Raw genomic sequence first — 16,866 nt, 5'->3', positions numbered from 1 at the left:
CCCAGTGAGGAAAGCTCCGTCTATTCCTGGGCCCCAAACACTCTCTGGTTCCCCCTCACCTGGTGTTCAGACACCCCATACTCTCCTGTAGCTCAGGGCAGGTAGTCCCTATCACCCTGTATCTGCCCCCCACCCCCAGTAATATTAATCATCACTAGAACTTTTTGAGAGACTCGTACACATCAGGCATCATGCTGGGCATTTTATATATTATATAATTTTATCTTCACAATAATTCTATGACCAAGCAGAACTGGCTTCATTTGACAGATGAAGAAATTGAGGCAGATTGTGTTAAGCACTGTACCGTAAGGTGACATGCAGCAAATTAAATGGCAGATTTGAATCCAGGTCTCTCTGACTCTAAAGCCCATGCTCTTTACATTATAAGGCCTTATCCCCCTATATTGGAGTTGGCCCCAATTTCAATACATGTTTTAGATCCGACCTCCCTGAGGACAGCAACACTCTGTATCCTGGGTCACATTTGTGGCTGAGGCACCCCCTTAATTCCAAGGTGGTCTCCAAAGGTGAGACTTTCAGGCTCTGGGGCAGTCAGCAGGAGGAGATATTTTTGGACAACAAAGGCTGGTGGGCAGGGCAGAGGAGGCACCCCGCCCACTGACCTGTCAGTTTGGCTCAGCCATGTGGACTCCCAGGCCCCGAGCAGCTCTCACGGCTTCTGGTTGTTCAGCAAATTCGCTGGGTATGGGCTGGCTGAGTGTCCTCCCCAGCCAGGACAGAGCTGGTGGCAAGCCTGGGGCACTTCTTGCTGCTCTGGCCCAGGCAACCCCTCCTCTGGGCCTGGGCAGGGAGGTTAATTGGGGGAATGGACACAAAGAGGGAGGACTGAAGAGTCAGAGCCTCCGGAATGCCCAGCCAGAGCAGTCCAGACATCCAGGACAGAAGCTGCCAGGGGAAGATGGCTCTGAGGAAGATTTATTTGCTCTGAGGCTCTGCAGGGAGAGACGTGTGGGGAACACAGGACACAGGCAGAGTCCTCCCTATGGCCTGCATCTGTCCCGTGAGCAGGGCAACCTGGATGCCAGGCTGAATGGAGGGGAGAAGGCGATGCAGCCGCAATGGCAGGCAGCTTCCGTGGTGTTGGGGAGCCAGCTCCTCCTGCTGCACAGCCCTCACACGATGCCATCAAAGCCCTGCAGGCCACACTTCTTGCCGGCCACCTGGCACCCGAATCTCAGTGCTTCCTGCATGCTCCTCCCTGGAGGAGGGAGAAGTAGCTAGGTCAGCTGGGTGTTTGGAGCAGGGACATGTCCCAGTCCTTGTCCCCTCCTGCTGCTGTACTTACCCTGGGATAGGCTGAAGATGATGGAGGCGTTGAAGGTGTCTCCAGCCCCCAGGGTATCTACCACACGGGGTGGCGGGAAAGCATCCGAGTGGAGCAATTTGCCATCAGGGCCCAGGGCGTCGGCGCCCTCCTCAGCCCAGGCACAGATAAGCACAGCCCTGCAAGACAGCTCCACTTAGCTGGATGTTAGCCCACCCGTCCCCCAAGTCATCCCCTCAGCCCCAGGGCAGACCCCTGGAGTCCAGGCTCACCCTGTACCCCCTAGAGCCCCTTCCTGGCTTCCCCGGCTCACCCTTTCCTCACACGACCATACAAGGCCCTCAGGGCTTCCCCTGCTGACCGGAACCCCAAGTGCTTGGCCACATCTTTGCTGACAAACACCTGTGGGCAGTGGAAGAGAAGCTGGCGGTCACCTCTAACTTGCCACTCACCAACAGCAGCCTGGCGTTGCCCCTTTTACAATACGACTCTCCCAACATGTCCACATAGATCCCCAACATAGCATCTCACTGTCCCACGGGAACATGGTTTTCTTTTTTCTTTATTTTTTGTAAAGACAGGGTCTCCCTGTGTTGTCCAGGCTGGTCTCAAACTCCTGGCCCCAAATTATTTTCCTGCCTCAGCCTCCTACATTTCTGGACTTACAGGTGTGAGCCATTGCACTCAGCCAGAAACACATTTTTTTTTTTTTTTTTTTTGAGACAGTCTTTTTCTGTCATCAGGCTGGAATGCAGTGGCACAATCTCGTCTCACTGCAACCTCCACCTCCCAGGTTCAAGCAATTTTCTTGCCTCAGCCTCTTGAGTAGCTGAGGTACATGCCACCATGCCCAGCTAATTTTTGTATTTTTAGTAGAGACGGGGTTTCACCATGTTGGACAGGCTGGTCTTGAACTCCTGATCTTGTGATCCACCCACCTCGGTCTTCCAAAGTCCTGGGATTACAAGTGTGAGCCACCGTGCCTGGCCAACACATTTTTTTTTGAGACGGAGTTTCACTCTTGTTGTCCAGGCTGGAGTGCAATGGCGCAATCTCAGTTCACTGCAACCTCTGCCTCCCAGGTTAAAGTGATTCTCCTGTCTCTGCCTCTGGAGTAGCTGGGATTACAGGCATGTGCCACCACGCCCAGCTAGTTTGTATTTTTAGTAGAGACAGGGTTTCTCCATGTTGGTCAGGCTGATCTCGAACTTCCGACCTCAGGTGATCCGTCTGCCTCGGCCTCCCAAAGTGCTGGGGTTACAGGCATAAGCCACCGTGCCAGGCCCAGAAATACATTTTTATTGATGCTTATATATAATAGAATACAGCCTTGTAAATTGTTAAAAGCCCTGGTCAGTTTGTTCAAGGATCAAAGGATTGAAAACCCACAGAAAGCCTTGAGCGCCACCTTGGGATGGACTCTACCACTGCCATGCTGGCTCCCTGGAGCGGTTTTGCTGGGTTTTCCCACACACAACTATGTCCTCTAGGTATGGTTTCTACATCTGGAAAACAAAGGGGCTCCTTCAACACTAGCTACACTTTAGAATCTCCAGAGATAGTTTTGGTAAAACACACACACACACACACACACACACACACACACACACACACACACAGAAGCCTTGGCTCTACCCCTGCCAATCAAATAAATACAAGATGGTGGGGCTCAGCCATCTTTTTTCAGAGTCAGGGTCTTGCTCTGTTGGCTGGGATGCAGTGGTGCAATTATGGCTTACTGCAGCCAGTTATGGCTCACTGCAGCCTTGAACTCCTCGGCTCAAGCAATCTTCCTGCCTCAGCCTCCTTAGTAGCTGGGACTATGGGTAGAAACCACCATGCCAGGATTTTTTTTTTTTTTTTTGGACAGAGACAGGGTCTTGCAATCTTGCCCAGGCTGGTCTCAAACTCTTGGGTTCAAGTGATCCTCCTGCACTGGCCTCCCAAGGTGCTGGGATTACAAGTATGAGACACTGTTCCTGGCCTAATTTCTTTATTTTCATAGAGACAAGAGTCTTGCTATGTTGCTCAGGCTGGTCTTGGACCCCTGGCATCAAGAAATCCTGCCTCAGCTTCCCAAAGTGCTTGGATTACAGGTGTGAGTCACTGCACTGGCCTACATTCTTCTTTTTTAATATGCAGCCAAGGTTGAGGACCTTGGCTGGATGGTCTCCAACCAGCTTCTGCTATGATGTTGGGATTATCTTCCAAATTCCATTTATATCCAGCCTTTCAAAAAGTAACTCATGCAAGTCTCCTTCCCACCCTCGCCTCACCCCTAGTGGCCCCCACAACCTGCAAGACAGCCTTGAGTTGGCAGAAACCTCAGAGAACAGTTGTGTGCCCTCACTGTGCAGCGGAAAAGCCTGGGGAGCCCCAGAGAGGAGATGCTTCCCCACAGGCTTGCCCTATGGCTGTCTAGGCCCTACCCAAGCCCTCTGGGTATTCTTACACCTGTGCACCGTCCTGGGGTGGAGACATTCTACTCCTTGGTCACTGCTGAGGCCTGCACTGGAGCCCAAGGCTATGTGTTTACCTTTTTGTTTTAACCCCCAAACCAGGAACCATTATTCCAACTGTGGTAGGCAGGATAAAAGGACTCTGGCCCCCTTTAAGAACCAAATTAGTGGTCAGCCACGGTGGCTTACTGCCAGTATCCCAGTACTTTGGGAGGCCAAGGCGGGCGGATCACGAGGTCAAGAGATCGAGACCATCCTGGCCAATATGGTAAAACCCCGTCTCTACTAAAAATACAAAAATTAGCTGGGCTTGGTGGTGCACACCTGTTGTCCCAGCTACTTGGGAGGATGAGGCAGGAGAATCCCTTGAACCTGGGAAGTAGAGGTTGCAGTGAGCTGAGATCGTGCTACTGCAGTCCAGCCTGGCGACAGAGCAAGATGCTGTCTCTATAACTCGATCAAGACAGTTGCAGGTGGGCAAAAAACATAAAAATAAAAAAGAAGAAGAAGAAGAACCAAATTAGCTGGAAGTGGCAAAGAGAGGCTGCAGGGGGCACCCACAACGTCTCCATAGCCAAATAGCTGGAAGAGCTCCTCTCGCGGCTTCTCCACCTCCACGGACACCCAGATCTTCTGCTCCGGAGGCTGCCTGGCGTTGTGCGTGTCTATCCGCTCCAGCATCTTCACCTGCTCCGATGCATTCCGGCCCTGGGGCAGGACAGGGCAGCTGAGGACTGCTGAGCACTGCCTGGCCAATCTGGCTCATTCTTCCTGCCCTGCTGAAACTCTGAGTGAGGAGGGAGAGGGCCTGGGGGAGGCTGGGCTAGAACCCCAACCTAAATCTCAAAATTCAGAGCTGTCGTGGACCTTGGAGACCTTATCAACCAGCTACACATTCCACAGATGAGAAGACTAAAGAATAACAGAGACTGTGAAAGACCTACCATAGGTTAAATGATGGAGCCAGAACTCAGAACTTCTCAGGATTTCCTCCCACCTAGACTCCAAAACCTCTCTTGGAGTAAAGGTTCTAGTTCCCTTTATTTGGGAGCTGAGTCAGGCCCTGTCCTTCCAGCTTCCCCAGAGGTAATGCGTCAGGCCCTAAGCAGTCAGACTTCTGCCAGAGGCAGAGTTGGAGGCGGTGGGGCAGCCTGTAGCACAGAAAGCACAGGACTTGGCCTGGAGCCAGCTGTGCCTACGTTCTGCTGTGTGACCTTGAATAAGTCACCTAGTCTTTCTGGGCCTTGGTTTCCTCACCTGCAGACATAAGGAAGGATGGAGAGGGAATACGGGGGTTGGATTCATTTATCTCTAAGGTACTTGATGGTTCAAAGAAAGCAAGGAGGAGAACATGTGGAGGATACTGGCAGGTTGAGCCCATTGAAACACAGGTAAGGCAGGGCTTGCCTCAATGTGGATCCACTTGAACCGGGTCAGATCAACCTTCTCAAAGTCCTTAGCAGACACATCTGGCAGGCTCCTAGGTCACAGGATGGAAAGGACAGAGAAGAAAGAGCATGATGGGGTCAGCCAGGGCCAGGGTCTCTAACTGGCAGCTGTGGACCCTGTGCCTGCACTGCCGGCAGAATGGCAGGAAGCTGGATCCACAGCAAAGGATTCTCAGGCTTAGCTCCAGGTGGGCCCTTTTACAGTCTGCTAGGGTGCCCCTTCCTGGGTTTGAGATTGTGATTATCTCAGGGTAAACTGAACAGCAGCACGTGTTAACTGGCCAGGTCTGTGTGTCTTGGAGACTGCATCTCCCAGAATGCACCAAGAGTGCCAAGCCTACACTTCCCAGAATCCCTTGCAGTAGCACACAGCTCCCACAGGCAGAGCCCTGGGAAACTATAAAGCCTGAGACCCTCTGCCTGGGCTGCCTGGTCCCCCTTACTTCTGGCGCCCTAGCGTTGGAGCTTACCTATGGCATCCATGTCCTGAGTTTAGTAGTTTCCTGTTGCAACCCTGAGGTCAAAGTAGTTGGCACTTGAGGAAGAGTTTGTGTTTGGCTGGTTTAGGAACGGAGACCCTGGACAGGAGTCTGCCTCACCTTCTGGGCCAGAGACCTCAACTCAGCCAACATGCCTGCTCCACGTTCTGTGGCCAAATCCTTCCACTTAACTATAGCTGTGTGACCTGCCTGGGCCTCTTGGAGGCTGCTTCCCTGTTGATAAATGGGGCTGAAACCCCCAGCCTCCTTGCAGGCTGCTGCAGTTGCAGGTAATGTGTGTGAATGTACCTGGACTGAGGCCAGTGGGCAATAAATATTTCTCTTCAGAGCTCCTTTCTCTCCTCTCCTGTGAATAGCTACGTTGTGTCTTTGATCAGGGTTGCTACAGATTGTTGCTTAACGAGCATTTGACTAGGATTGCCCAATGCGAAGGTCACCTGTAGCATAGGTGCCTGCCCCCTCACTCACTGCACATACAGAGCCAAGGGGTGGCTGCCCCTCCTCCAGGTCCAGTGGTCAGGCTGGGCAGTAGGGATAGCCTGATCCCCAGGGCAGCTGAGCTTGGGCCCTCTCAGCCATGATAGTACCTGGCATGTACTAGGTTCTCAGTAAAGTAAACCTCTAAAATCCTGCAGGAGGGAGTCTTCGAGGGATGAGACATGTCTAGGCCCATGGGCCTCTCTTGAGCGGCCTGGGACCCTGAAGGGAGGGATGTCCCATTCCCGCAGGTCAGCACCACGTTACACGCCCTGATCCGCTTACCCAGTGTTCCCTCTCCTTCTCCTTCAGCAATGGCTATGAATGGTGTGTGGCATGTCTGGCCTGGCTTCATCATGCTGGAATCTTTGGGGGGCTCATCTCTTTTACACACCCAAACCCCAGCTCCTTAGTGCCATGCTGCAGGCTGGCAACTCTGGGGCTGACTCTGGAAATCCCAGTGGGCCCCCCAGCCCTTCTTGAGAAGGGTTGAATCCCATCTCCCACCCCTCTGCCCTGAGAACAGTTTCCCCACACCCACACCCAAGCTGCTGATTAACTATTTAATAATCATGGAGGAATCACTTCATAAATTACATTTTATATAGGCCTGTCTGCGCTTCTTTGGTGTTGACCAAGGCCAGTCACCAGGCACAGCAAAGCCCTACCCTTCCCACCTCACTTTTACCTTAATTGAAAGCAATTCAGAAATCACTGGACATTTTAACAGGGGAGCAATTTCTGGTACAGAGAAGCCACAGAGGGGGGCAGTTGGGATGCCCACGGTGGCGAGTGAGGGAACTGATTGAGCCAACTGATTGGTGGGTTGTGGCAGGGTGAGGCCAGGGGGCCTTACGTGTCATGGAGCACAATGGTACGGTTGCCATTGGAGTTGTTGATGATGCAGCAGGAGCTGGGTGTGTCCCCCTTGCTCTGCCAGGCCACCTGAGACACATCCACGCCCCGCCGCCTGAAGTCAGCCACTAGGAAGCTTAGGGTGGAGGCCAGGCCAGGGAAAGGTCAAGGAGACACCGATTAGCGCCTGCAAGTGGCCTGGACCTCCCATGGGAGTGGGGAGCGGGTACCGGAGCACACGAGCCTCTAAGAGAAGAGTCCTGTTCTGGGAGTTTTGGTGATGGCGGCAGCAGCTGGCAAGGCACAGACAGTTGTACAAACCTGTCATAGTATAGGATGGTGCGGCTACCACTGGCCTCGTTGATGATGACTGTGGCGATGGGGACGGAGCCTGTGGTCTGAAAGACCATGTAGCGGAGGTCCACAGAATAGCGGCGGAGGTCATCCAGGACAAAACTGCCAGGGCGGAGTAACCCGAAGGGGGTGCAGTTCGACAAGGGTTTGGGGACTAGAGGGTAGCTGGCAGGGCCACTGGGGACCCTTAAAGGCAGGGGTGCAAGCAAAGGAGGCTGGGAGAGAACTGGGAATCACAGTCTTGCCACTGGCAGTGCAGCAGGGCAGGAGAGGCAGGAGTGTAGAGCCTGGAGCTCAGAGAGAGAAACACTAAGGCCATCCTTTCAGGTCTTGGCTGAAGCATGCCCTGATCCTGACTCTGTTTTTCAGTCCAGCTCAAGCTGGAAAGGATTTGCTCCTGTTCAGAAACTTGGACGGGCCCTAGAACCTGTACCCTATTTGAACCAAGCAGGTGGAGGCACCGTGGCTTGTTTCCTGCAATGCCCAAGCAGGATTAATAATTAATCTCCAAGGCAATACTTTGCCCCCAGCTGTCCTCCACATGCTCATCCATGGTGCTGTCCTCTCCGAGTCCCTCCCAGTTCTAATGCTGTGATTTCTCTCACTCTCTGCCTGCCTCCAGGAGGCCCAGCCTAGAAGTGGTGCTGCCTTGGTGAGCCAGCTCACTGCGCTGTCCTCCTGCAGGTGACAGGTGATCCCTCCCAGGCAATTAGCTGGCTCCTGGTACCTGATGCCACTCAGTATGGGCCTTGTCCAGAACTCTCTCCCAGAATGCCCTCCATGCAGAGAGAGCCCAGGGGCGAGGACAAGGAGACCAGCCCCTGCCATCCCATCCCTCTCTGGATGTGCACTGTTCTGTGCTGAAGAACTGGCAATTAGGCTGGGCACAATGGCTCACACCTATAATCCCAGCACTTTGGGAGGCCGAGGCAGGAGGATCACCTAAGGTCAGGAGTTTGAGACCAGTCTGACCAACATGGAGAAAAGCCATCTCTACTAAAAATACGAAATTAGCTGGATATGGTGGCACATGCCTGTAATCCCAGCTACTCGGGAGGCCGAGGCAGGAGAATCCCTTGAACCCAGGAGGCAGAGGTTGCAGTGACAGAGCCACTGCACTCCAGTCTAAACAACAAGAGCTAAACTCCATTTCCAAAAAAATAAAAATAAAAAGAACTGGCAATTATGCCCAGCAGTCCAGCCACCATCCTGGCTTTTCTCGCCTGGCCAGAGCCTGCTTTCAGCAACACCAAAGCTGGATAATACAGATTTGCATAAAGGTACCAAGTCAGGGTATCATTCCTTGACTTACAACTCCTTTCAACAGTAGCTTTCCCAAAGCATTGGAAATATGGTTTGGTGTGCCAAATAACTCTTGCACCTACAGTACCTGGCACATGGTAGGTGCTCTCTAAAGGTTTGTCAAGCACATGGGTAGGATTCTGAATAGCCCTCCCATCGGCATGATTGCTATGTAAAGGAGAGTTGGCCATTCTAAGCGACAGCCACCTCCTGCCTCCAGCTCGGAGGAAAGGAGCTACTGAAGAGGTTTTTTTTTTTTTTTTTTTTGAGATGGAGTTTCACTCATGTTACCCAGGCTGGAGTGCAATGGCGCGATCTCAGCTCATCGCAACCTCCGCCTCCTGGGTTCAGGCAATTCTCCTGCCTCAGCCTCCTGAGTAGCTGGGATTACAGGCACACACCACCATGCCCAGCTAATTTTTTGTATTTTTAGTAGAGACGGGGTTTCACCATGTTGACCAGGATGGTCTCAATCTCTTGACCTCGTGATCCACCCTCCTCGGCCTCCCAAAGTGCTGGGATTACAGGCTTGAGCCACCGCGCCCAGCCTGAAGAGGTTTAACGAGTCACTAGCCCTTGGCTCTGAGCCATCCTGTTCCATCTCACAGGGCAGATTCTCTCCCTCTATTCTCTTCCTGCCAGTTCATCAGGGCAGGGAGTTTGGCTATAGCTCAGGCGGTTAGACTCTGCCAGCAGCCCCCCTCAAACTAGAGTTCAAAGGGCTGCACTTCACAGGCCAGCAACCTGGCAGCCTGCCCCAGTGCTCACAGTGTGCAAAGAGTGGGCCTCACTTCCCGATAAGTGCTTGCTGAGTCGGCAGCACCAGGGGTCAAAGGGCTCTGAGGTCCCAGCAGCAGCCAACATGGAGGGCACGCATGAGCCACTTAGGGCTATAGCCCTGCCAACCAGTGAGCTGGGAGGTGTGGGGTCTGAGCCCAGCTTTAGCACGTGGCTTCAGGGTGTCCTTGAGCAGTGTACTCTCACTGCTTCAGTGAACAACAGGGACATGAGCACCAGCCTGCCCCTCAACTGGGACAGAAGCTGTGGGCCTGGACCGGGAGACCATGGATGCAGGCCATTCCTGAGGGAGGATGAGTACAGCGTGCCCCTAACTGCCTTCTGCCTCAAGCATGGCCAGGATAAGGGACTTAGGAAAGGCAAAGGCAAATCCACCGCAGAGTCTGCAGGAGGCAAGGAAGGAGAAGGGAAGAGGCTGAAGCAGGCTCCAGGAAGTGGCCAGGAAACCAGCTGTGACAAGGAAAGCTTCACAGGGGCAGCATCAGCCCCCAACTGCAGAGAGGCCGCACCAGAACAGCACTGAGGCTGGTGCTCCACCGTCCCCGCTCCCCACGTTTCTGCCGGCCACAACCCATTTCTAACCCCCCACCCGCCCAGGGTGGATACATTCTTCTTTTCCCCCCACGATGCAGGCAGGCCTTCCCCAGTGGGCGCTCCCTCCTGGACTTACTCAGCAACATGGCCAGGGGCCATGGAGCCCATGAAGGCGCAGGGGGCTCCGAGCAAGGAGAGAACGGTGCAGGAGTTGGACGCGTTGCCTCCGCGCTGCCATCTCTGTGACAAGCACCTGCAAAGCACAGGGAGGGTCCCTGCAGTCCCAGCAGGCTGGTCCCAACCACAGTCCCCCGTATAGGGACCTACAGAGTGTGACAGCTGAGGACTTGTCTCAGATGGCATCTAGGCTGCTGTCTCATGTTCTACCTGGGGCAGCCGAGGCTGGCCAAGGGAAGGAGCTTGGCAGAGAGGGTGTCTACCTCCCCAGCTCAGGCTAAATTCGAGCCACAGCATTCCTTTCCATGTTTCCATCTGTTCCTAGGGCACCAGGAAACCTCTCTTGGGTCCATCACAATTTGAGAGCCCTACTCACTCCAGATCATCTCCTCTTCACCTTTTCCCCTGGTCAGAGCTGCTCACGGAGGCTGTACCTTTGGCCTCCTCCTTGAGAGCTGCAGCAACTCCAAGGACCTCGGGAACTAAGTGCCTCTTCCCAAAGGTATCATATTTATACCTACCACTGTCTTAGGAGTGCCTACTTCAATAGAAACTGCAGAACTGGCCGGGTGCAGTGGCTCACACCTGTAATCCCAACACTTTGGGAGGCTGAAGTAGGCGGATCATGAGGTCAAGACATCGAGACCATCCTGGCCAATATGGTGAAACCCTGTCTCTATTAAAAATACAAAAATTAAGGCCGGGCGCGGTGGCTCAAGCCTGTAATCCCAGCACTGTGGGAGGCCGAGGCGGGTGGATCACGAGGTTGAGAGATCGAGACCATCCTGGTCAACATGGTGAAACCCCGTCTCTACTAAAAATACAAAAAATTAGCTGGGCATGGTGGCGTGTGCCTGTAATCCCAGCGACTCAGGAGGCTGGGGCAGGAGAATTGCCTGAACCCGGGAGGCGGAGGTTGCGGTGAGCCGAGATCGCGCCATTGCACTCCAGCCTGGGTAACAAAAGCGAAACTCCATCTCAAAAAAAAAAAAAAAAAAAAACAAAAATAAGACCCGGGCTTGGTAGTGAGCATCTGTAGTCCCAGCTACTCGGGAGCCTGAGGCAGGAGAATAATTTGAACCTGGGAGGCAGAGGTTGCAGTGAGCCGAGTTCATGCCACAACAAGTCAACCTCGCATCAAAAGAAAACAAAAACAAAAAAAAAAAAAAGTGGCAGCAGGGAGCACTTCTCCATCTTTACTAAAAACCAATCAAAAGGAAACTAACAAGACACACCTGAAGAGCTTCATCATCAGCAGCAGCAAAAATGATAACTTTCACACATAGAGTCAAAGCACTGATCACCTCACGGTGTTACTAGAGCACAAATGAGAAATCATTAATCAGTGTCATTACCTTTGAGGTAACCGTGTTATTTCTATTGTACCAGTTCCGATAGTATTAATAATAGTAATTGTGGCAGCTTACAATAAAAGGAGCAGTACCAAAGAACCACTAATTAAGAGAAAAAAACCGAACCAGAATTTTTAGGCTAAAGCATATGTGTACACAAAACTTCAGTTTTGGGAAAAAGGGAGCATGATGTCATTTGAAAAAAACAATCGTAGGCCAGGCACGCTGGCTCATGCCTATAATCCCAGCACATTGAGAGGCCAAAGCAGGAGGATTGCTTGAGCCCAGAAGTTCGAGACCAGCCTGGGCAACAAAGGGAGATCTTGTCTCTATAAAAATTTTTAAAATTAGCTGGGTATGGTAGTGCATAGCTGTGGTTCCAGCTACTCAGGAGGCTGAATTTGGGGTAGCACATGAGCCCGGGAGGTTTAGGCTGTGGTGAGCCCTGATACTGCACTCCAGCCTGGGTGGGAGAGCGAGATCCTGTCTCAACAACAACAATAACGACAAAGGATAGTAATTTATTTATTTATTTATTTTGAGACAGAGTCGCTCTGTCACCCAGGACGCAGTGCAGTGGCATGATCATGGTTTACTGTAGCCTCAGCCTCCTGGGCTCAAGTGATCCCCCAACCTCAGTCTCCTGAGTAGCTGGGTAGATATGCAGCACCATACCCCACTAATTTTTGAAAATTTTTTGTAGAGATGGCATCTCTTTATGTTGCCCAGACTGGTCTTGAACTCCGCTGCTCAAGCAATCCTCTTGCTTGGGCCTCCCAAAGTGCTGGGATTATAGGCATGAGCCACTGCACCCAGCTGGTCAAAGATTTTCAAGCTAGGCTTTACAGAAATTTTTACGAAAAGAAGGAGGAATCTTGAGGGATCTGAATTGATCAATAGTTAAGGACAAAGCTGATGTGGGAATCCAAGTTTCCTGACCCCAGAGCTACTGCTGTTTACTCTGTGTGTGTGTGTGTGTGTGTGTGTGTGTGTGTGTGTGTGTTTTGTGTGTGTGTGTGATTTTTTTTTTTTCTGGGTTAGGGTTAGGGTTAGGGGTTAGGGTTAGGGTTAGGGTTTACTCTGTGTTTTTAAACAAAAAGTAGTTAGGCCCAAGCTTTGATGAGGTTTCTAAGCAAGGGTATATGGCCAGACACGGTGGCTCACGCCTGTAATCCTAGCACTTTGGGAGGCTAAGTAGGCAGATCATGAGGTCAAGAGATCGAGACCATCCTGGCCAACATGGTGAAACCCTGTCTCTACTAAAAATACAAAAAATTAGCTAGGTGTAGTGGCGCACATCTGTAGTCCCAGCTACTCTGAAGGCTGAGGCAGGAGATTTGCTCGAACCTGGGAGGCAGAGGTTGTAGTAAGCTAAGATCAGGCCACTGCACTCCAGCCTGGTGACAGAGTGAGACTCAGTGGGAAGGGAAGAGGGAAGGGAAGGGAAAAGGGAAGGGAAGAGGGGGAGGGAGGGGGGAGGGGAGGGGAGGGAAGGGAAGGGAAGGGAAGGGAAGGGAAAGGAAGGGAAGGCAAGGGAAAGGAAGGGATTTCACTCTTGGGAAACCCTTCAAAGTCTCACTGATATTTCCTGTGCAGAAATGCTCAGCTGAGCAGGAGGATGCTTTCTGGAAGGTTCTCCTTGGCATGGGTTCTGGGAGGCAGAGGTCACATCCCAGGCAGCTCCCAAGAGTCCCCAGCTGCCTGTCAAGCACGGAGACCCTGGGATAGGTGGGGCTGAGACACGCAGGAAGGGCTGGGTCCCACTGGAATGTACTCTTCTAGGAGGCAAACAGTCCAGAAGCCAGGCTGCAGGGAATCAGGGCCACGGGGCTGGAGGAGGGGCATGGCCTGGGGGGCAGGAGCGTGGCAGACACGGGAAGGGGCTCTTTAGAGAGGTGCCTCATTTGGTGCCCACCTTCAGAACCTGCCCCATCAGTGCAGGTGCTGGCAGGACCTCCTTCTCCTACCTTCCTGACATAATTTAGCTGAGAAGAAATGAGACTTCAGCTCTGACAGAACGAGGTGCTGAGTCTTTCCCCAGGCTCTCCATGGTCCTCGGAGAGCCTGTGGCCCTGGAATTTGCACTGTTCCCCTGAGATGAACCCAACTCCTCACTAAGTGCCATGTCCTGAGGCTGCCTCGACCTTGCACAGTGGGTCAGGTCTACACAGTGGCATGCCCGTGCCCCTTCCTCCCATCCCTGCACCGCTGGCAAGGGGCTCTAACCCCTGGCAAACCAAAGCAAAGGGTCAACTCGAAGAGACGGTCAGCAGCAAAGGGACAGGATGTACAGGAGACAACGCAGGGCAAGGGTACTGGACTCCACGCTGGGAGACTCGAGCTGCAGCTCGAGTGCCACCATTTAACTCCATGGCCTTAGAAAACTCCAAATCTTCAGCTTCCTTGCCTATATAAAGGATTTCACTGATCTTTTTACACAGTTCTCATGGGCTGCTAGGAGGAGGATATGAAATAATATATGTGACAGTGCTTTGTGGCCCCAAAGCCTGAGGAGTGCCTGTGTCTCACCTCAGCCTCATGGCCATCAGCGGTGTCACGTGTCTTGCTGGAGTTCAGTCTTGAACTGCCTCTTATCCAGTTCTTAGCTGGGACAACGGATGTAGCCTAAGAGCAATTCTCAGTATTCTAAGCACTCGCTGACGGCACCAAGAGAAAGCTAGTGTCCTGCCCCACAGAAATGCCTTCACAGCATTACAGTGTAACGGTGGAGCCCTTATCAAGAGTAAATACAAGAACCAACAGGCTGGGTGTGGTGGCTCACCCTGTAACCTCAGCACTTCGGGAGGCTGAGGTGGGCAGATGACTTGAGGTCAGGAGCTCAAGACCAGCCTGGCCAACATGTCTCTACAAAAAAAAAAAAAAAGCCCTGTCTCTGCAAAAAAAATGAAAAATTAGCTGGGCATGGTGGCATACACCTGTAATCCCAGCTACTCGGGAGGTTGAGGCAGGAGAATCACTTGAATCCAAGAGGCAGAGGTTGCAGTGAGCCAAGATCGTGCCACTGCAGTCCAACCTGGGTGACAGAGCAATATTCCGTCTCAAAAAGAAAAAGAACCAGCCAGGCATGGTGACTCACAGCTATAATCCCAGCACTTTGGGAGGCTGAAGCAGGTGGATCACAAGGTCAGGAGTTTGAGACCAGCCTGGCCAGCATGGTGAAATCCCCATCTGTACTAAAAATACAAAAATTGGCCATGCGTGGTGGCACACCTGTAATCCCAGCTACTCAGGAGGCTGAGATAGGAGAATCGCTTGACCCCAGAAGGCAGAGGTTGCAGTGAGCCGAGATCGTACCACTGCACTCCAGCCTGGGTGACAAATCAGCTGGGTGCAGTGGCTCACTAGCCCCACACACAGGATCTGCGTCTCTTCCATGAGGCTGCTCCCGGCACTTTGAGAAGCCGAGCCAGGAGGATTGCTTGAGCCCAGGAGCTCAAGACCATCCTGATCAACACAGAGGGACCTCGTCCCTGCACAAAATTCAAAATACAGCTGGGATGGTGGCATGGATGTGTGGACCCAGCTACTCAGGAGGCTGAAGTGGGAGGATCACTTGAGTCTAGGAGGTCAAGGCTGGCTAATTTTGTATTTTTAGTAGAGACAGGGTTTCTGCACGTTGGTCAGGCTGGTCTCGAACTCCCAACCTCAGGTGATCTGCCTGCCTCAGCCTCCCAAAGTGCTGGGATTACAGGCGTGAGCCACCGCACCCCGACTTTTCAGTTTCTGGCAGATAACTGAGAAGGATGTTTTCCACTACTAAAGGCTGTTCATTGACCTTTGTGAAAGGACTTCTGGTAAACTTCTCCTGGAATTTAGCACCAGGAAAAAGTGCGGGGCTCATGAACCAGCTCTATCCATAACCCCTGGTATCTCATGTTTGCCTCCAGTGCCAGCAAGCCCTGAGCTATAGTCAAAGCTCAAATGCCATGGTCTTAAATGTTCTCCAACAGTTTAACTATGCATGCTTTTTACCGTAAGCTACCTCAAATCTTTCTCAGAAATAGGGACAAGATATATGTGGTAAATAATTAGAAGTAAATAATTAGAAGTTGGAGAGGCAAGTGCATAGGTTTGGAGTTTTTAAAGCAGCAGCAAAAGCAGGAATCGGGTCCTGCACCTTAGTAGCTGTGTGCTCCTGGATAAATCCCTTCACCTCCGAATTTATACTTGCTTATCAGTAAAATGGGGATCCTGATGACTGACACCATCCCCGAGTTGAAATGGAAATTGGTCAACACAATGCTATCCAAATCCTGGGTCGTCTTATGAAAAGCCTCAATTCCTTCCTCTCTTCTCTCCTGTGGGGAGCCCCCGGGGATTCCCGGGCAGAGGGCCTAGGTCCGGCCTTGAAGCTGGGCTATCAGGGCCTCACTGCGGGGTTTCTATGGGCACAAACACTGGGCTGCAGCAGCCGCTGTGGTCCCGAGAGGACCTGGGCGCCCCTACCTTATCTCCGAGTCCTCCTTAGGGTACTTGTCCACCAGGCTGATGACGTCCAGCACCACTAGCCCCACGCACAGGATCTGCTTCTCTTCCATGAGGCTGCTCCCAGAGCTTCTTGCCCGCCCGGCTGAAGGGGTTCCTCCCGGCCTCTGTCTCTTATCCAGGAGGATGGTGTCCCCGCTCCCAGGAGCTGCCCTGGCTCCTCCTCCACGTGGGAGTTCCTCCTCCAGGGAGCCACCTGCAGCAGCGCGGGGTGCAGGGAACGAACGGAGCAGGGCCCTTGCTCCGGACGCCCAAAGACCAGAGGTGGCCTGGGAAAGCTACCCCCGAGGTCTTGTTCCCCGGTCTTCCCTTAGCAGTTGCCTGGGCCTGCAGATGGCAACACCTCCCACTTCTCAGCCTCAGTTCCCTTGCTTGTCAGATGGACTCGGAGCCGATGCAAACGTTTCTAAAGCGCAGCTAAGCGATCTCGAGAATGCAAAAGAAAATGGGCTGGAAATGCGCTACTTGCCCTGCCCTCTGCTGCACCTGCGTCTCCGACTCCCCACCCTGGACCCGCGGGGTAGAGCTGGGCCTTGTATCTGAAGCTCGCTATCGCGGCCGCCCCGCCCGCCCTGGTTAGTCCCAGCCGAGGCCACGCCTCAGCCGCGGAGCAGCCAGACTCGCAGGGTGGGCGGCGGCCTCCTGTGACGGGAACGCCGAGCGCCCCCTGGCGGACCCCGGCGTAACGGGCGTGACTCGAGGGAGGTGTCACTGGAGCGGGGCGAGCGCCGCTCGCTGCCTGAGCTGCTCCGAGCCGGGCGGAGGCGGTGAGCGCAGTGCGGAAGCCGGAGCCCCCTCTGGAGGCTGCCTTCTCTC

The 16,866-nt window shown here is 53.0% G+C and overlaps 1 protein-coding gene across 4 annotated transcripts; it reads right to left on the bottom strand.

The window, feature by feature from the left end:
- Positions 1-176: 176 nt before the first annotated feature.
- On the bottom strand, positions 177-16,618 carry KHK (ketohexokinase). 4 transcript variants are annotated; one of them, XM_032301278.1, is made up of 9 exons: positions 16,012-16,618; positions 10,152-10,268; positions 7,349-7,483; positions 7,029-7,163; positions 5,155-5,227; positions 4,309-4,455; positions 1,602-1,690; positions 1,310-1,467; positions 911-1,222 (listed from the first exon to the last, which is right to left on the bottom strand). In XM_032301278.1, the coding sequence occupies exons 1-9, from the start codon at positions 16,101-16,103 to the stop codon at positions 1,137-1,139; spliced, it is 1,032 nt and encodes a 343-aa protein (XP_032157169.1). In that variant the 5' UTR covers positions 16,104-16,618; the 3' UTR covers positions 911-1,136. The 4 variants fall into 4 exon arrangements, with proteins under 4 accessions (XP_032157170.1, XP_032157172.1, XP_032157169.1 ...); XM_032301279.1 differs by lacking the exon at positions 7,349-7,483 and having other exon boundaries at positions 177-1,222; XM_032301280.1 differs by lacking the exon at positions 7,029-7,163.
- Between the last annotated feature and the right edge of the window lie 248 nt (positions 16,619-16,866).

Source organism: Sapajus apella, unplaced genomic scaffold, assembly GCF_009761245.1.
Source record: "Sapajus apella isolate SASKATOON/1434 unplaced genomic scaffold, GSC_monkey_1.0 scaffold44, whole genome shotgun sequence".
Taxonomy (NCBI): Eukaryota; Metazoa; Chordata; class Mammalia; order Primates; family Cebidae; genus Sapajus; species Sapajus apella.
The sequence above is the reverse complement of the archived record's forward strand: the minus strand, read 5'-3'. Positions and strand labels throughout refer to the sequence as shown.

Excerpts from the sequence above, each read along its gene's own strand:
- KHK (XM_032301278.1), bottom strand. The coding sequence starts at position 16,103 with ATGGAAGAGAAGCAGATCCTGTGCGTGGGGCTAGTGGTGCTGGACGTC. Across the intron at positions 7,484-10,151 it reads GCCCCTGGCCATGTTGCTGA|TTTTGTCCTGGATGACCTCC; the intron begins GTAAGTCCAGGA and ends CCGCCCTGGCAG. Across the intron at positions 1,223-1,309 it reads CATCTTCAGCCTATCCCAGG|GGAGGAGCATGCAGGAAGCA; the intron begins GTAAGTACAGCA and ends TCCCTCCTCCAG.